Source organism: Eleutherodactylus coqui, chromosome 1 (genome assembly GCF_035609145.1).
Source record: "Eleutherodactylus coqui strain aEleCoq1 chromosome 1, aEleCoq1.hap1, whole genome shotgun sequence".
In the NCBI taxonomy this organism is placed as follows: domain Eukaryota; kingdom Metazoa; phylum Chordata; class Amphibia; order Anura; family Eleutherodactylidae; genus Eleutherodactylus; species Eleutherodactylus coqui.
The window spans coordinates 511,008,537-511,029,312 of NC_089837.1; the positions used below are offsets into that span (position 1 = coordinate 511,008,537).

The 20,776-nt window shown below is 45.6% G+C and overlaps 1 protein-coding gene across 1 annotated transcript in view; it reads right to left on the minus strand.

Moving 5' to 3' along the window:
- LOC136588442 (keratin-associated protein 9-1-like) overlaps window positions 1-20,776 on the minus strand; it is a 182,801-nt gene that overhangs the window by 148,010 nt on the left and 14,015 nt on the right. Inside the window, exon 3 of the mRNA XM_066587650.1 lies at window positions 20,192-20,314. Coding sequence (XP_066443747.1) covers window positions 20,192-20,314 — 123 coding nt within the window. The remainder of the gene's footprint in view (window positions 1-20,191; window positions 20,315-20,776) is intronic.

A 20,776-nucleotide genomic window follows, 5' to 3' on the forward strand; every position in this document is an offset into this window, starting at 1 on the left:
GAACAGTGGTGTGCAACCTGTGTCGCGCCAGGATCAGCTGGGGAGCCACCACTACCAGCCTCACCACCACCAGCATGCGCAGGCATATGATGGCCAAGCATCCAAAAAGGTGGGACGAAGGCCGTTCATCGCCTCCCGGTCGCACCACTGCCTCTCCCCCTGTGCCCCAACCTGCCACTCAGATCCAACTCCCCTCTCAGGACACAGGCACGAGCGCCTCCCGGCCTGCACCCACACCCTCACCTCTGCTGTCCTCGGCCCCATCCAGCAATGTCTCTCAGTGCAGCATCCAGCTGTTGCTAGCGCAAGCCTTGAAGTGCAAGTGCAAATACGCCGACACGCACTCGCACGCTCAAGCTTTAAACAAGCACATCGCCAAATTGATCAGTCTGGAGATGCTGCCGTACAGGCTTGTGGAAACGGAGGCTTTCAAAAACATGATGGCGGCGGCGGTCCCACTCTACTCTGTCCCCAGTCGCCACTATTTTTCCCGGTGTGCTGTCCCAGCCCTACACCAGCACGTCTCATGCAACATCAATCGTGCCCTCACCAGCATGGTTACTGGGAAGGTCCACTTAACAACGGACACGTGGACAAGTACTGGCAGGCAGGGCCACTATATCTCCCTGACGGCACATTGGGTGAATTTGGTGGAGGCTGGGACCGAGTCAGAGCCTGGGACCGCACATGTCCTACCCACCCCCAGAAATGCAGGTCCTTCCTCGGTCTCGGTCTATGTCACCTCCTCTAAACCCTCCCCCTACTCCTCCTCCTACGCAACCTGTACTTCTCAATCAAGAAATGTGAGCAGCACGTCGCCAGCAGTCGGTGTGGCATGGTAGCACAGCGGTGGGCAAGCGTCAGCAGGCCGTGCTGAAACTACTCACTCTAGGTGGCAAGAGGCACACGGCCCCTGAGCTGTTGCAGGGTCTGACTGAGCTGACCGACATCTGGCTTTCGCCGCTGAGCCTCCAACAGGGCATGGTCGTGTGTGACAACGGCCGTAACCTGGTGGCGGCTCGGTAGCCTCACACACGTGCCATGCCTTACCCACGTCTTCAATCTGGTGGTTCAGCGGTTTCTGAAAAACTACCAGCACTTGTCTGACCTGCTCGGCAAGGTGTGCCGCGTCTGTGCACATTTCCGCAAGTCCACCACAGACGCTGCCACCCTGAGCACCCTGCAACATCAGTTTAATCTGCCAGAGCACCGGCTGCTGTGTGACATGCCCACACGGTGAAATTCGACGCTCCACATGTTGGCCAGGCTCTATGAGCAGCATAGAGCAATAGTGGAATACCAACTCCAACATGGGCAGCGTAGTTGAAGTCAGCCTGCCCAATTCTTTACCGAGGCGTTTGCCTGGATGTCAGACATCTGCCAGGTCCTCGGAAACTTTGAGGAGTCTACCCAGATGGTGAGCGGCGATGCTGCAATCATTAGCCTCACCATTCCTCTGCTATGCCTGCTGAGAAATTCGCTGCAAAGCATAAAGGCTGACTCTTTGCGGTCGGAACAGGAGACGGGGGAAGAGAGTATGTCGCTTGATAGTCAGAGCACCCTCATGTCTATATCTCAGCGCATATCTATACCACTGCAGAGATGCTTGCCTCCCATCTGTTCAGCGTGTATAACCTGTGGATGAGGAGGAGGAGGATCCTGAAAGTGATCTTCCTAGTGGGGACAGCCATGTCTTGCGTACTGGCACCCTGGCACACATGGCTGACTTCATGTTAGGCTGCCTTTCTCATGACCCTCGCCTTAGACGCATTCTGGCCACTTTGAATTACTGGGTGTACACCCTTCTCAACCCATGGTATAAGGAGAACCTTTCGACTCTCATTCCCGAGGAGGAAAGGGGTTCAAGAGTGATGCAATACCACAGGGCCCTGGTGGACAAACTGATGGTGGATATCTGACAGTGCTAGCAGCAGAAGGCGCAGTTCAGAAGGCCAAGTAGCAGGGGAGGCGCGGAGATCAGGCAGCATGTATAGCGCAGGCAGGGGAACACTCTCCAAGGCCTTTGCCAGCTTTATGTCTCCCCACCAAGACCGTGTATCCACTCCCCAGTCAAGGCTGAGTCGGAGGGAGCACTGTAAAAAGATGGTGAGGGAGTACGTAGCCGATCGTACCACTGTCCTCCGTGACGCCTCTGCTCCATTCAACTATTGGGTGTCAAAGCTGGACACGTGGCACGAACTTGCGCTGTATGCCCTGGAGGTGCTGGCTTGCCCTGCCGCTAGCGTCTTGTCAGAGAGAGTGTTTAGTGCAGCTGCGGGAATCATCACGGACAAGCATACCTGCCTGTCAACTGCCAGTACCGACATGCTTACACTCATAAAGATGAACAAAGACTGGATTTCTCCAGCAGCGGAGAGCAACGGAACCTAAAGAATTTTTTGCTGCAACCGCAGATAAAAGCACTCTTTTGTATCACCGGGAAAACGGGGCATTTATCTTTGTCAATCTGTCTCTGACATTAGTCCTCCTCCTGCTACTCCTCCTCCAGAAACAACATGTCATCGCGCTGAAAGGCCAATTTTTCTGCAGCCCAAAAGGCTCGTCTACATCTACCAATGTTTTTACAATTTTCTAAATTTCAAAAGTATTGAGACTGTTACATGAACCAATTTTTTCAACAGGGCTGCCTCCAAGCTCTGTTACAAATTAAGCAACAGTGAGCTGTATCTTTAAAAAAATGATTTTTCGGGCCCACGCCTACACTCTTATCCAACTAATTTTTCCAGCCTTCGCCTACGCTCATGGAATCCCAATGTTTCAGAGGTTGGCCTATACTATTACTACAGAAATTTTACTGGGGTCTGCCTGCCTGCCTATACTTCTGCTACGAGAAAGTTACTGGGGTCTGCCTATACTGCTGCTACTCACATGTTACAGGGGTCTGCCTATACTGCTGCCACTTGAATGTTACAGTGATCTGCCTATACTGCTGCTACAGAAATGATACTGGGTTCTGCCTATACTTCTGCTGCATAACTGTTACTGGGGTCTGCCTATACTTCTGCCACATAAATGTTACAGGGGTCTGCCTATACTGCTGCCACTGAAATGTTACAGGAGTATGCCTATACTTCTGCTAAAATAATGTTACTGGGGTCTGCCTATATTTCTGTTACAGAAATGTTACAGGAGTCTGCTTATACTGCTGCTACAGAAATGTTACAGGGGTCTGCTTATACTGCTGCTACAGAAATGTTACTGGGGTCTGCCTATCCTGTTACTACAGAATTGTTACTCAGCTCTGTCTATACTGTTACAACAGAAATGTTACTGGGGTCTGTCTGTACTGTTACTACTGAAATGTTACAAATACTGGGCTCTGCCTGTACTGCTGCTACTGAAATGTTACAGGGGTCTGCATATACTGCTGCTACATTAATGTTTCAGGGGTCTGCTTATACTGCTGCTACAGAAATGTTACTGGAGTCTGCCTATACTGTTACTACAGAATTGTTACTCGGCTCTGTCTATACTGTTACAACAGAAATGTTACTGGGGTGGGGGTTGTGGCCTGACTGAAGACCGAGATGGACGCAGTGCCCTGAGCTCCTCTCCGGTATAACCCTCCAAAGCAACTATCCTTAGCTTCAGCGGGATCCAGCTACCGACAAGTGCTTCTCCGGAATCCCCCGCTCAGCCGCGATGACCCGACGCAAGCCGGCAAAGCCATCTCCACAACGCGTAGCCGACTTCTTCTCGGCCCACAGTAACAGAAGAGGCCGAGCACCCACGCTCACCGCTCCTCCTGACGATCCCTCCAGAGACGCCAGTGAATCCCCACAGAGGCAGAGAACAGCGCCGGATAGCCCAGGAACTGCTCGGGGAAATGCCCGCTTCGCCACAGAGATGGCAAAGGTGAGTGATGCTGCAGCATCCCCCATACATATTCACTCCCACTCAAAATGGCGTCCAGCCTCGTGTCAGCTATAGGAGATAGCAACTCTCCCACAGCCAGCCCAGATAAAAGATGACCGAGGCTAGAAACAGCTATGCAAACAATACTTCCCCCACCAGGCAGTGGGCGAAATAATAGACATGCTTCCCTCATCAAACCAGCCTGCATCAGAAGCATTCATCAAAGAAATGATGGCTTTAAGAAATTCCATGCGTGAAGACCTCAACTCATTTCCCACACTAATTAGCTCCTCCATAACAGACGTGGAGGAAAGATCTACCCATATTGAACACAAGATGGGGGAACTGACTAATTTGCACAACACGCTGATAGACGCTCACTACTCATTAGAAGAAGTGTCCCAGATCAAAACTAAAATGGCTGATTTAGAGGACTGTAATAGACGTAACAACGTCAAATTCAGAGGTATCCCCGAAAAAATCAGCCCTGCCAAGCTGCAAGACTTAAAGGGGTTGTCCCGCGCCGAAACGGGTTTTTTTTTTTTCAACCCCCCCCCCCCCCCCCCCCGTTCGGCGCGAGACAACCCCGATGCAGGGACCTAAAGAAAGCTTACCGGAGCGCTTACCTGAATCCCCGCGCTCCGGTGACTTCTATACTTACCGGGGAAGATGGCCGCCGGGATCCTCTTCCTCCGTGGACCGCAGCTCTTCTGTGCGGTCCATTGCCGATTCCAGCCTCCTGATTGACTGGAATCGGCACGTGACGGGGCGGAGCTACACGGAGCCGGCATCCTGCACGAGAGGCTCCATTGAAGAAAGCAGAAGACCCGGACTGCGCAAGCGCAGCTAATTTGGCCATCAGAGGCCGAAAATTAGTCCGAAACCATGGAGACGAGGACGCCAGCAACGGAGCAGGTAAGTATAAAACTTTTTATAACTTCTGTATGGCTCATAATTAATGCACAATGTATATTACAAAGTGCATTAATATGGCCATACAGAAGTGTATAGACCCACTTGCTGCCGTGGGACAACCCCTTTAACACAACTAATGAAAAAAATACTGCCTGCCTCTCCTGTGCAGGAACTTATCATCGATAGAGCTCATCGCTTACAAAAACCAAAATTTCTCCCGGATAATACTCTGCGCGACGTCATAGCGAGAATCCATTTTTATCACATCCACTCAGTTCTCAAACATCCAGTTATTTGTGGACTTATCTGCCGCCACCATTCAAGCCAGAAAGGTTTTCACTCACATAACCACCTCGCTCAGAAGAGAAAAAATTCCCTACAAATGGGGTTACCCCACAAAGCTCATTCTCCACAAAGAGGGATCAACATTCATCCTTAACAACTCTGAAGATGGAGAAAAGACCCTTTCTTCCTGGGGCATTCACATTTCAGACAGGCTCCAAGACAAAGCCGACAAGACCCCCCCCCCCCCCCCGGAAGATCTCGCGAGGGGCCTCACCCTCCCCCCCCCCCCCCTCCCCGCTGAAACACTTTCGCCAATAACACAGATTGGAGGTTAACAAAGGTCACACGAACTTTTCTCCCCCAGAGAATATGCAGGTTTCTGTTCCTGCTAGAGGAGACTTGCTCTTAATGAGTTCTCTCACGTTATTTTGTTTATTAAGCTACGAGCCTAGAAACGGCTCCATGCTTGGCCACTTGGACTTCCATTATTGGCCGACTGTTCATGTTCTAATTGTTTATGTTCCCCCCCCCTTCCCTCTCCAACAGTGGTTATACACCAAGGATACGATGCAATCACAACGCTTCCTCATTTAAAATATGTCTGTAAAAATATGCTCCCTCAATACAAAAGGGCTAAACTCTCCTTTCAAGAGAGCATCAGTTTGGAAAGACGCGCTACAAAAGAAAGTTGACATTTTATGCCTCCAAGAGATGCACTTTGCAGGCTCATCACATCCCCAGTTCTCCCATAGGAGATTTCCGAATATCTTCTTGTCCTGTGCGGAGAGAAAAAAGGCAGGAGTGTTGATCGCAATCAAAGACTCCATTAAGTTTACCCTAACTGACCAAGTTATTGATACGCACGGAAGATATATCATTCTGGTAGGCCTCTTCAACAATATTCAAATAACACTAGTCACCAAACTCCTCCCAAATCATCTTTTTAAACAAAACTCTCAGGAAGATTAGAAAAGCGCACGTGGGCAAACTCATAATATGCGGAGACTTTAACATTGTCCCTGATAAACAACTCGATTCCACCAGCTCCTCAAACAGAAATTCTCCAGTCCTGGCCCCGTGGCTCCATAAGGAAGCGTTGTTTGACACATACAGATGTCTTAACGCAGCATCAAAGGAATACACATACTATTCCCCCAGACACAGGTCCTTCTCTAGGATCGATCTATTCTTGGTCGATAGATGGACCCTCCCTGGAGTGTCATCTGCCGAAATAGGTGTTACAACCTGGTCGGATCACTCCCCAATATTTCTCACGCTCCACACAACCAATTTCACAAATGTATTGAGAAAGTGGAGAATCAACCCCTCTCTTATGAGAATCCCCTAACATAACCAGGAGATAAAAAAACAAATAAGGGAATTCTTTTCAATCAATGCAAACCCAGATAGTAACATATTCTCCACGTGGTGCACCCACAAAGCGTTCTTGCGGGGTATATTAATCAAAATTAGTGCATACCATAAGAAGGAAAAACAACTTTATATAACTAACATCCTTTCACAAATCACAAGGGTAGAACAAAACAGGCATTCCTTCCCCTCAATCGTGCTTCACAAAGAACTAATGAATCTCCGATTGAGTCTCAGGAGGGCACTAATCGAAAATTATGACATCGACTAAAATAACAAAAATGAACTATTACACAGAATTTAACAAACCCTCAAAACTGATGGCCAAAATAGTGAGAAAACGCCAGGCGACTTCAAAAATACCATACCTTCTCAAGCAAGTGGGGTCAGAAACCAAATTAAACCACCCCCAGGACATCGCCAATGAGTTCAGCCTTTTTTATGCTAAACTTTACCATTTAAAAGATGACCCATCCACACCTCAACCGGATAATCTCCAAATCAACACTTTCTTGGAAAAAAAAACCTTCGAACTAGCACGGAAGACCAACTCAAAAAATTAAATGCCCCCACAACTCCTGCGGAAGTCCTCCATACAATTAAAACATCAAAGTCACACAGGGCTCCAGGTCCAGATGGTTTCTCAAAGGAATACTACAAAGATTTCGCTCTGGACCTGGCCCCTTATCTCTCCAAAACATTTAATAATGCAATCACATGTGGCAATTTTCCTGAAGAGATGCTTAAGGCATCATAATTACCATCCCTAAACAAGGCAAATCCCCAAGCTCAACAGCAAATTATAGACCTATCTCCTTGCTAAATAGTGATATAAAAATATATTCAAAATTGCTTGCCCAACGCCTGCTAAATGTGCTTCCACAAATCATTCATAGCGATCAGGTGGGCTTCACAAGGGGAGACAGGCATCGGACGGAACTAGAAGAGTGCTCAATCTCCTATCAGTGGGGGAGGCGAGCCGCTCTCCAGCTATTCTACTGGCTTTAGATGCAGAAAAAGCCTTCAACAGGCTCCAAAAATATGAGGAACGACATTGCATTAGAATATAAATATATGGAGACAATGTTTGGTTCAATATATTATTTGGTAGATAGGAATAGAGATTATATAAATTATGATAGTATTTTTGATACATATAGGTTTATCTTTTTATAAGCATCTTTTTATGATTTTTTTTTCCTTTTTAAAAAATAAAAAATAATTAAAAAAAATAGGAATAATGACACACCAACTTTATATGTAGTATAAGTATGGATACAGATAATTAATCCTATAGAATAATCCTTTTTTACTTTATGAAAATTTATGAAACAATTTTGAGAAATGATGTGGTTGAAGACAGATTTTTTTGTATCTAATTGTAATTGTTTTAATGCAGGTATACCGCTATTTAGCGGAGTTCTAATCTATTTTCATCGGCCGGAGTCCGGAGTTCAATGCGTAGGGACGCAGTTACGTAAACTGCGTAGGTTTATACGTAGCTACATAAATGGCGTAACTTGATTAACCTTGAACCGTCATATCTAATCCCCCGACGCTTGATCAACACGTCAGCGAGGAAGAGACCGGCGTCCCACGATGCAAGCTCCGGACTCCGTCATCATGAAATGTGAGTAATTCTATATAAAGTGATGTTTGTTACATTTAGTCATGCTTGAAAAAGGCGCTGATATTAGTGCCGAAACGCGTTGCAAGACTTTTATATGTTTTTTATGTACAATTGTACAATTAAATATATTTTACTATATACTGTGGAGACTCCGTAGTTTCCCTCTTTGGATCGCAAGACCCTGAAGAAAGAGCGCAGGAGGAGTTTTTTCTATTTGCTGTAAATGTAGCTACTACTAAATCCTCGCAATTAGCAATTCTCCTACTTGATAGCAAGAGATTTCCTATCCCATCGAGAAAAATTGTGTGCCATATTCTTCTTGCTGCTAAATTACTAATATCAAGAAGGTGGAGGACCAAGTTGTCTCCGTCTGTAGCAGACTTAATGCAGACAATGTCCGACCACAGCATATATGAGAAATTATATGCCCAAAAAAACGGATGTTTCATGGCTTACCTAAATAAGTGGAACCCGTGGCTTCACTTCTTCCCCAACTAACCACTCCCCCCCACCTTTTTTTCCACCCACCCCTGAAAAAAGTTCACTTTACTTTTGCTCTCTTATGTATGTTTAAATATAAGAATGCGTTTATGTATTAACTCTGCGAAGATGTTAACTATGTTTATTTTGATGAAGGATTCATTCCACTCTCATAACTGCTTATGTCAAGATATATGACACAGCAAACGGACCTAAGAGCAGAAGCTATATATATCTCACACCTAATGTTCAAGTATGTATAATGTTACCATACTTTTGTCATCTGCTGTATATCTGTAAAAGATAAAAAACCAATAAAAAACGAGTTGTTAAAAAAAAAAAAAAATGTTACTGGGATCTGCCTATACTTCTGCTAATGAAATGTTACTGGGGTCTGTCTATACTGTTACTACAGAAATGTTACTGGGTCTCCCTAGACTTCTGCAACATAACTGTTACTGGGGTCAGCTTACACCTTTGCTACAGGAATATTACAGGGGTCTGTGTATACTATGGGTGCACTAAGTCTTCCCATCGCGGTGTTCTACCTATCTAGCCAAAAAAAAAACAGACTGACTAGGGCATGGCGTGTGGGCCGCAGCCAATATGTATTTCCTCTCCCGTAACCTCAGCTATCCAGGGCACTGCAATGGGATTTCTTTCTGTACCGTCTGTGTGTACCTGCCAGCCACCCATGCTGCGGGTGCACATAGACTTGCCATAGCAGAGTTCTACCTGCCTGGCACTTTTTAAAAAAATCCCTGAATGTCTATGGCATGGCGTGTGGGCTGCAGCCAATATGTATTTCCTCTCACGTAACGTCAGCTATCCGGGGCACTGCAATGGGATTTCTTTTCGTACCGTCTGTGTGTACCTGCTAGCCACCCATGCTGCGGGTGCACACAAAATTGCCATAGCGGAGTCGTATCTGTCTGTCCCCAAAACACTGACTGACTTCGATAGGGTGCAGAGTGCAGATGGTTTACCCCTTGCATTGTCGATGAGGTATCCGACACCCAAACAGAATGAGTAGTGTGTGGACACATGGAGTCCTCATTGCTATGTCACTCGCAGCACCTTGGGCCATACAAGGTGTTTGCTGGGACAGAGGCTGACCCAGGGCCCGCTCATATACTTCCCACACCGAGTATTGCTGCATTGTGGAGATGTGTAGAAGTGCTGGGCTGGCAGCGGACTCCCCTTTATGCCCACCTTTGCAGATCCTGACAGAGGTGGCACAGGATTGGAAGGAAGATGGAACGTCAATCTATTATCAATTCTCAACAGCATTGTGGGCTATCACCCACATTTTCAAAAAGGGTCACTGCCTGGCCCTGCCAACCCTCTGCAGTGTGTGCCACCGGTTCCTCCTCATGGCAGACGCACTTATAAATAGACATGAGGGTGCTGTGGCTATGAGGCCAGCGTGTGGCATGAGGACAGCTGAAGGCTACGCAGGGGCATTTTTGTGTGCGCTGCGGACGCAGGGTCGTGGGAGGGGGGGGCAGCATGTAACCGAGGAGAAGAGGCAGCAGTGTGTCCCGCAGGCAGTGATTGTGCTTGGTTGGAGGTAGTGTGGTGCTTAGCTAAGGTGTGCCTTGCTAATGAGGGTTTGTCCGAAGTAAAAATTGTTAGGTGGGGGGGGGCACTCTTGCCACTATTGTGGCTTAATAGTGAGACCTGGGAACCTGAGATGCAGCCCTGCATGTAGCCCCTCGCCTGCCCTATCCGTTTCTGTGTCGTTTCTATCACTTTCGTAGGTTTTGCAGATTTGCACAAATGAAAACCTTAGCGAGCATCGGCGAAATACAAAAATGCTCGAGTCGCCCATTGACTTCAATGGGGTTCGTTACTTAAAAAGGAACTCTTGAGCATTGCGGAAAGCTCGACTCGAGCAACGAGCACCCGAGCATTTTGGTGCTTGCTCATCTCTACTTATATGTAAAGCCCTTCCCTAAAAAAAATGCATGGGGTTCCCTGCAGACCATTGTTTTCAATGGAGCCACCGGCTGCAGCCACGGCTCCATTGAAAAGAATGAGTACATTCACTATGGTGCACACATGTCCTATCTTTGCAGGCACATGTTTGTAAAGCATGGACATGTGCACACACCATAGGGAATGCATTGGGACTAATAGACGTGTGTTTTTGTCCGCACATATCCACACACAAAATACACGCTCTAAGGTTGGTATATAAAATGAGAATGCTTGGTTTGGGTGAGAACGTGAGTAAGTTGGTAAGTAACTGGCTCAGTAATAGAAGGTAGAGGGGAATTATAAATGGTACATATTCTGATTGGGTCACCATTAATAGTGGGTTACCACGGGGGTTGGTTTTGGGTCCTATTCTTTTTAATATATTTATTAATGACTTGATAGAAAAATTGAACAGTAAAATATTCATATTTGCAGATGATACAAAAGTCTGTAAAGTAATTAACACCAAAGAGGACACTGGTCACTGGTCAGACCGCACATGTAATAGTGTAGAATTCTAGACACCAATAATCAAAGGATATATCAGAGCTTGAGGGGTACAAAGGTGGGCAGCTGAATTTATTAAATGAAATGGGCAGACTACAATACCCAGAGATGTTATCAAAATTGGAGTTATTTAGTTAAAAAAGAGACGGCTGAGGGGCAACTTAATAACTATGTATAAATATATCAGGGGACAATACAGAGATCTCTCCCAACTGCTTACACCCATGACTGTGACTGTAACAAAAGGACATCCACTGTGTCTAGAGGAAAGGGAGTTTCTACACCGATATAGAAGGGGGTTCTTTACTGTAAGAGCAGTGAGACTATGAAACTCTCTTTCTGGGGACATGGTGATAGAAAACTCAATAAAAGAGTTCAAACGGTGCCTAGCCACCTTTCTTGGATGTACTACATGTTATAATTACTAATAACTTCAGCAGGATCGGTAATTTGGGAGTTGTTCTGATTGCCTGTCTTGGAGTTTGAGAAAAATGGAGAAAACTGGTCTTTTTGCTTTTCTCTGGATCAACACTGGGGGTTAATAGGCTGAACTGGATGGACACAAGTCATTTTCATCCTAAAATACTGTTATTATATGTTAAGATTTATTCTGTTTTTTATTTAGACACACAATGTGATTTTTGGTGCTCAATACGGCAAAGAATTATTCCACATGCATCTAAAAGTGCAAAGCCATCTATTAGGCGATGCTGAAGGATCAGTCTAATAATCACACAATGTTAGGCTGCTTGCAGGGCTTTCCTAAGTTTCTGTCTTTCTATCTAATCACCTAGATACCATGGTCGTTGTAGACTGTGGCATGTAAGGAGTTACATAATTGGGATCAAAGCACAGAAACGTCACTGCTGACACGCTGACTCTGCTCTGCGCATGCGTGGCTGTGTGCCTGCCGGCACATCACAGAGCGCAGAGAGAAGACGCCGACAGGTAAGCGAGAGGTCAATGCCGGACACTGTTCGCATTCCCCTTAGTGAATCTCGCTGTCAGAATCTTACCCAGCCGTGGGCATGAGGCCTTCATTTCACATCTTCCTGCGTGGGCTCTGTTGCTACTTCCAATCAAGCCCTGCTTCCCAACTGTCACCCCACCATCAGATAGGCAATCAAATTGTTCAACTCTCCAGACAGATTGGCCAATTAGAGCTCAGACTGCCAGCAGCCAATGAGAAATAGCTGTTTGCCAGGCAGATTACATTTAGCTCTGTTTCAGGGCAGATTAACCCGTACTTAAGCCTTGCATGCACTGCGTGAATTTGAAATCTACATAAATTAAGTGATTGCGCTTTTGTAGGACCCTTCTGGAAACCGCTAGCCCCGCCCCCTCACTTGGCTAGCAAGAGATTACTAGATCCCATCTAGCCCTGCCCGTTGCAAGCCCCACCCCTTTAGGGAAACCCACTAGCCCCGCCCCCTATATCTCCAAATATGGGGAGATATGTCACAGATCCCCCTGTAGCTCCACCCCCCCTCTCACTTCTCTCTCGGGGGGGAATTCCTAGCCTGCTTTGTGATCTTCTATTGATTTCAGTGGGACCAGCACTGCTGCTGCAGGCCTCATTGAAAACAATTGGCGATATCGCACATTCTTCTTTGTGATGTGAGGTTAGTGTGAAAACATCGCTAATGAGAATGAAACCATTAAAAATCATTGTTTCATTATCATGCGTTTTCACTCACTCTCACATCGCCAGTGGGTGTGAGCCCTTACAGCAATAGAATACCAACCCCGTGTATAGTTCTCATATAAGATGTCCCGGGTTTTATATTGTATAAGAAATGCAAAATACTTACTTAGACAGAAGGCCCTTCAGCCTCGTTCACATGGTAAAATATACTTGCACAATTGGGCACAGATTCCGCACCCAAATCTGCAGCTAAATCAGCATTACTTTAGGATTGTATTGAATGCTCTGCCAATCCGAGCTGCAGGTCATCTAGTGGGAATTCTCACTCATGCAGTTTCACATTGGAAGGATGACACGGATCTGTCAATTCAAAGCCCATCTTAACAAGAAATTAGGGCTCATTCACACGGCCGTATTTGAATTGCGTATTACGCATCATTATACACGGTGCATCGTAGCAATTCAAATACGTTGATTTTCGCATGTCCCACTCACACTGGTGTTTTTTTTTTTTTTAAACATTGAGTTTTTATTGGCATTTCCAAAATATACAACATTTGAAATTGACATGCAGAAGTTTCATTAATAGTTCTAGAACATTGCATATTACATCTTGTGTGGGGAGGGGAGATAGGGAGGGGGAAAGGATAGGGACAATGGGAAAGTTTATAACCTTAAATATCAAAGGTATCATGAACATTTGCAATTGCATTTAAGCGGAAGTTATTGAAATTCTTTTATACTGTTCTTTGTTAAGGATTCCCCAAACAAGGAGTACATTCAAATAAAGCGCTATCTTAATCTATCGAGAATTGGATCATCCCATATCGACACATTAACACTTACATATCAATACAGCCACTTCCCATGTGCGTAGGGTTCGGTGCCATACCCTCCCCCCCAGAGGGGAGGATGAGCGGGAAGGCGAACGGTTCTCCGGAGAGAAGAGGAGACCATTTGCATTCGTTTAGTCGAAACCTGTCGGCATTTTTGTTATCTGTAGCCATACTGCCCAGTCTTTCCTGAATTGGGCCAGAGTTTTTTTTTGGTGGGTTATTGATTTCTCATAGATACAATTTAGGTTAACAGATTCTTGTATTTCTTCTATGGTGGGAATATGCTCAGATCTCCATTTCCTTGCTATTTGTAAACGCGCAGAGTGGAGAATATGAGATATAATTACCCTATGACTTCTGGGTATGTTTCCTATACCTATAAGGAGAAGGGCTAGTTCTGGTTCAATTTTCTTCAAGAGCGGTAGAAAAGTAGTTATGTATTGAGAGATCCCTCTCCAGAAGGAAGATATTTGGGGGCACGACCAGAATATATGTAGCAGGGAGCCCACTCCACCGCATCCTCTCCAGCACAGGGGGGACACGTCTTTTTTCATCTGCGACAGCCTTAGTGGAGAACAATACCACCTTGTCAAGAGTTTCTGGTATTGTTCCCAGTGAGAAGCGCAGGAGGTGGACCAATGGGCCCATGCCAAGGCCTCGCACCATGTCCTGGGGGAAAATTTTTTGTTTAGATCTTTTTCCCAGTTTAGAAAGTTAACCGTTTTTTTGAAATATTGGATGCCAGACAAGTTGGTATAGATTGATTTTGTGAGTTTTTTCCGTGAGGCCAGGCTTCCGTCTAGTAGGTCGCTTAGTAGGCATGGAAGTGTAGCGCTGAGAGTCTTACTTACTTTCAGAAAGTTACAGATCCGTAAATACGTATAGTATTCTGACTGTGGAATTGCATATTTTGCTTGTATCTAGGAGAAAGGCAAGATGGAGTCTCTACTATATAGGTCGGAGACTTTCATAGTTGCTCTGTGTGGCCAGTTACTCAGGGATAATTCAGATATTAAATATTTTAGGCTAAGAAATGGGAGCGGAATTTTTATTGAGTTAGTTAGGTCCGAGTTTGGTTTAGCTTGTAATGCCCTCCACCCCTGCGCCGTAGCCTGGACCGTCGGGGAACGTTGAGTGTCCCTTTGGGTCTGAACAATGGACGCTAGTAGATATGTTCTCCATTCAGTTATTCCCGTTAATAGGGACTCCATCTGGGTCCATGCTTTGTCCGTTTCCGCTCTGCACCAGTGTCTGCTTTGGTCTATCAGAAATGCTTTATGGTAATTGCGGAGGTTGGGAAGACCCATGCCTCTGAATTTTAGTGGTCTATTTAGGATGGAGAATGCCACTCTGGGTTTGGCTCCTCTCCAGATGAATTTGTTCATCTGTTGGTGGAGAGTTTTAAAAGTAGATTCGGGAATAACCACAGGGAGAGTCCTAAAGAGATATAATATGCAAGGGAGAATAAGCATTTTGTATAAGATCACTCTGCCCATCCAGCTGGGTTCGAATTTGGCTAAACGGTCTAGTTCTTTTTGTATCGTAGTCTCCAGCCGTGAGAAGTTGGAAGCCGGAAGTTCTTCAATTGAGGGGATCAGTATCATTCCCAAGTAAGGTAGGGACAAAGGGCACAACTGAAATGGGAACGCCGATTTTAGGTATCTCTCTTCTGTTTTAGTTAAGTGAATCCCCATCATTTGTGATTTTGGGGGATTCATTTTATAGTAGGAGACAGCTCCAAACTGTAATAGTGAGGAGGTCGCTTGAGGAAGAGAGGTTCCGGGGTTAGTCAAGGTTAGAATTACGTCATCAGCAAATAAGTTTATTTTGTGCTCTTTTAAGCCTATAGGGATACCTTGAATGAGTGGGTTGGATCTTATCATCTCCGCTAATGGTTCCATCATCAATGAGAAGATTAGGGGCGATAGCGGGCAACCTTGGCGCGTGCCGTTGGTTATTTGGAACGGTTTGGATAAAATGCCGTTTGTTAGAACAGATGCCGACGGAGTAGTGTAGAGCACCGTTATAGCTGAGAGAATCGGACCCGAAAGCCCAAACCTTTCCAGTGTTCGCTGCATGAATCTCCAGTGCACCCTATCGAACGCCTTCTCTGCATCCAAGGCAAGGAGCAGAGAAGGCGTTTGTGCAGCGTCCGCGCTAGCTATCAGGTTTATTAGTCGTCTTGTTCCATCTGGGGCCTGACGTCCTCTTGTGAAGCCTACTTGGTCATTTTTAATTAGTTGGGGTAAGATTGGGAATAGTCGGTTTGCTATGATTTTTGCATATAACTTAATGTCTGAGTTAAGAAGGGATATGGGTCGGAAGTTGCTTGGGATATCAGGGGTCTTGCCTTCCTTGGGTATAGTGACTATAAATGCTTTTAGGTTTTCTAGGGGTGCGTTACCTGTTGTCATAATATAATTGAAAAAGTTGCATACATGAGGGAGCAAAGTTGGTGCAAATAATTTAAGGTATTCGTTTGCGAAGCCATCTGGGCCGGGGGATTTGCCTGTTTTAAGTGATCTGATGGCTTGTTCTACCTCTTGCGTTGTGATAGGAAGGCATAGTTTTTGGTTTTGTGTCTGTGATAGGCGTAGTAAAGATAAGGTTGATAAGAATGCATTAATTGTCTCTTCGTTGGGTTGTGGGGTGTCTTTATCTTGTTTTAAGTTGTAAAGAGAGTATTAATATTTACTAAATTCTTCGGCGATTTCTTGTGGAGCATGAATTTTGTGTTTTGAGGTCTGCGAGATTAAATAGGGGATCTTAGCATTTGCTTTTTCCGCTTTAACTCTATTAGCCATTAATTTGCTCGCTTTATTGTGTGAGTAGTAATGTAACATTTTAAGTCTTTTTAGATACTACTCATGGTCTATTGCAAGATGCGCTTGTAATTCAGTTCTTGCTTTTTTCAATAGTAATAAATTCACTAAGGAAGCATCTGCTTTGTGAGCTGCGGCTAAAGTCGCGATTTTAGATAGGAGGCTTGTGAGAGTTGCATTGCGTTGTTTTTTTGTGGTTTGCTGTTTGCTGAATAAGAATACCTCTTATGAATGCCTTATATGCATTCCATAGTGTAGCAGGGTTAATGGATGGGAGAGAATTAAAGACAAAGTATTCTTTAAGCATTTTTTCTGTATTAACGATATTGTCTTTAAGGGACATTACATGCGTGTTATTCCTCCAAGTAAAGGTGGTCGGATGCGAATGGGTATGCTGGATGGACAGAGTGATCGGGGCATGGTCCGACCAAGTGATATCCCCTATTTCACATTTGACTATCATTGGTAGAAGCCATGTAGTCGATAAAAACATGTCGATACGGGAGTAAGTATTGTGTCTATGTGAGTAAAATGTGTAGTCTCTTTCGGAGGCATGTTTACATCGCCACACATCATACAAGTCTTCCTTTTGGAGCCACTCATATAAGTGGGGGGAGGTCTGCTACTTTTCGATGTGGAATCTAGTTCTGATTTTTGGATGATATTAAAGTCCCCACAGATTATAAGATTCCCCTCTACCAGGTGGGAAATTTTTTTGAGGACACCATTTAAAAAGGCACGTTGTCCGGTGTTGGGTGCGTAAACATTTACTATGGTAAATGTTGTATTGTTAATTTTACATGTCAAGGCAACAAATCTCCCTTTATCATCCTGCAGCTCCCGTATTAACTGGAAGGCAATCGTTTTTTTTTATTGCTATAAAGACTCCCGCTTTTTTCTTAGGGCCATTAGCGTAGAAAATTTGGGAGAACTCTTTGTTTGAGAGTCTATTGGTGTCTGATCTCTGCAAGTGTGATTCCTGTATGCAGATTATGTCCGCTTTGGACCTTTTAGTTTCCCTCCAGAGGAGAGATCTCTTGTAAGGGCTATTCAGTCCTTTTACATTAAGAGACAATATCTTCAAAGCCATTTAATCTATGGTAGGGATGCGTTGGCATTGCTATGAATCGATAGTGTAGACGCCGAAAATGCAATTTAGTATAATATAAATTTACACTGTGAGATACCTTTGAAAAAACATAAAACATTTGAAATAAACTTAGAAAGGTACATACAATTGTGCAGTGAGTCATACTGCGCAAACTTGGGGGAAAGTTTACGAGAAACATGTGGCAAACCTGTGGTTGTCAGATGGGAATCAGCGTGAGAGTCTCTTTAGCTTGCATCCTTCTACTCTTGTGGGATCTTGGGAGAGGGTTTATTCTCTTGAGTCTTGCTTTGGTCCGGACGTGTTGGGCAAGGCAAATTCCATTTCCGTAAAAGCTCCATACCTTCCTCGGGCTTGACAATTACGTAAGTTTTCCCGCTGTTTGTAATGATAATTTTTGTTGGAAAGCCCCATTTATATCTTATGTCATGGTTTCGTAAGGTGGCTGTTACAGGGGCAAGCTTCTTCCTGGCTATTATTGTGGCTTGGGAAAGGTCAGCGAAGAGTGTGATATTCTGAAAGGGTGCTGGTAAAGCCGGCAGTTGTCTTGAGGCTCGCATTAATTGATCTTTAATGTGGAAGAAGTGGATTCGAGCAATTGTGTCTCGTGGATAGGAAGTCGGAATGTTCTGAGCTCTTGGAAGTCTGTGTGCTCGATCGATAGTGAGGTCTATAGGAGAGCATTGCGGGATAACCGCTCGCATCAGGCCCTGGAGAAGCTCAGCAGGCGGGATCGATTTGGAAATTCCTCTAAACTTGATGTTGTTTTGGCGATTTCTATCTTCGATATCTGCCAATTTATTTCGCGAGGTTTCAACTTCGTCTTCCAAATTGTTATGTGAGTCCACCAGTGAATTATGGGCTGATGCGAATTCTTCCATTTTACGCTCTGTATGGTCTACTCGACCTCCCAGTTCCTCCACTGACGCATTTATGCCAGCTAGGCTTTTGGCGATATCTTTTTGTATTGAGGTCTGAAATGCCAGCATAGCCTCTTTCATAAACAGCTCAGAGGTTGCCTGGTTGATAGCTGGAATATCTTGTAGGTATCTTGTAGGGTCATATCTTGCGAGAGGTCAGGGTTGGAAGAGTAGCGGGCTCTTTGTTTTAATGGGCTGGAAGAGTTTTAATTATTATTCTTTGCTGTTGCTGAGTTAGACGGTGGGCGCTGTGGTCCCCTTTTGCTGTTTATCCCCATATGAGTGGGGAGAGATACGTCGGTGGGGTTTATGCAAGCCCAGCTCGGAGGAGGGTTGTTGGTCGTGACTGGCGGGTCATTCGGAACACTCTCAGAGTGTGTTGCTTTAGTGAGGTCATGTGTATCTGTGAGGGTATAGTCGTTTCGTGCTGTTGTTTGGTCTTCCAGAAATGTGCATACTTTTTGAGGAATATCGCATGATTTAATTTCTATATTGGGTTCTGCATTGTTAAAAGCTTTTATTGCCTGTTTGCCACAGTAACTTGTGTTTTTTTCTGGATGTACAGATTGAGGCTTATTGCAGAGAGCTTTTTCAGGGGTTAATTGTGCACTCCTATAAGGCTTCAGTGTAGAGGCAGAGTGCTTATAAGAGTCTCTGTTTTTAACTGTGTGTTGGTGTCCAGGACCTATAATAGCCTCTTGATGGGCTTTCTTGTTGTTTGGGGTAGCCTGTTCCCCTTCTGGTAGAGTTACAGTAAACCCGGAGAGTGACAGGGTCGGGGATTCTGTGTTACTGTCAGGGCGGGCAGGAGAACTTCCCGAGCCGCGGCTGCTTTGCTACTGATCGCCGCGGGGGGGGGGGGGGGGACTCCGTGGGGGGTCCCCGAGGAGAGCTGTGTGCAGCAGGGGAATCTCTGCTGTTATTTTTCAACCGGGCTTTATTGGGGCTGGCCGGGGATGCAGCGGGAGAGATAGCGGAGGTGCTAGCTGAGTCGGCTGCAGGAGTATCCTCCGAGCTCCGGCGTACGCGGCTGCCTGACAAATCGCCGGCATCTGCTGTCAGCGGAGGGTCTCCGGATGAAGCAGAGAGCAAATTTATCCTACCTTGAGGAGATTTAGGGAGGCTTCTGCTTCCACAGCGGCATGTGTCCTCTCTGGCAGGGTTAAGTGTGGCTTTCACCTGCTCCTCCTCTCTCCTGGAGCGCGGGAATCCTTGAGCACCATTTTCTGTTTCTTCACCGCGGCTCCGTGTGGCATAAAAGTCTGTGAGTCTCTTAGGAGGCAGGTTTTTCTCTCTCTTGGGCATATTGCCGGTGTTGAGGAAGGTTTCCAATGATGAGTGGGGTTGTTTTTGGCTTGTTTCCCCGTCGCTTGTGAGTCGCTGGGTAGGTTATAAGGAGAGCTGTATTAGGATGCGTCCATCCAGGTCTCCTTCCAGGCCACGCCCCCACACTGGTGTTTTTCATTGCGTATAATGCGTGCGTAAAAATGACGCAGCATGATCCATTTTAGAGTGGATTCAGATGATCGCGGTTTTGTCCCCTTTTACTGCCGTGATAATCACAGCCATATAACAGGAAAAAAAACCACTGATCTTGATGGGATTTCAGTGGTTTCATTTTCATCACTTCTTTTCCCGGCCGTAATTTGTACTTTTGGGAGAAGATAGGGCTGCCCTATCTTACCCGCACGTAGTGAATACTATATACACAGCGATACTCCGGCTCACACATTTTACGCATACGTCCGTGGAAATGAGCCCCTAAACTGAGTGCGGGGAGGAGAAACCAGTACAACAGCGGCTTACAGGTACTCACCGGGCCGTAGCATCTCACACCTCCCATTGATTTTTGGATACATTTCCCAGAGCCCTTAGAGGAATCCCTGTGGCAACACCGGCTCTCACAATCATCGCTGTATATACATGGATCTCCATCGTTCTAGATGTAAAACACAGGGAATAAATGTTTAGTGAATTTGTTTATAAGGTTTTACATTTATGTCACAGCAAGGAGATAAAAATGATTCATACTTGTCACTCGGAATGTCCTTAAGGTTCCCAGAAGGAGGAGCGACCTCCCAGATTCCATGAAGAATCTACTGCATGTCACTGAAGTCTCCTTGAAGCCTTTTATAAGAGATTTCCCTGGATGTATGCAGCACCCTGGACTTCCTGCTGATCTTGTTGCCACATGCCTGCCCTCCCTAGGAGATCAGCAGTGCCCCCTGTAGGTAGACCCCATGGAAAATACATTGTTCATCACGATGAATGAGGCAGAGCCTGACAGCGGAGTAGCTGGTGCTCATCCCAGAGGTGCAGTAGAAGTGTGCCTTTTTCATGTCATGCTTGGACATATATAAGTCAATAATTGAAGGCGGCAAGCTACTTTTTTCAGAAGGCT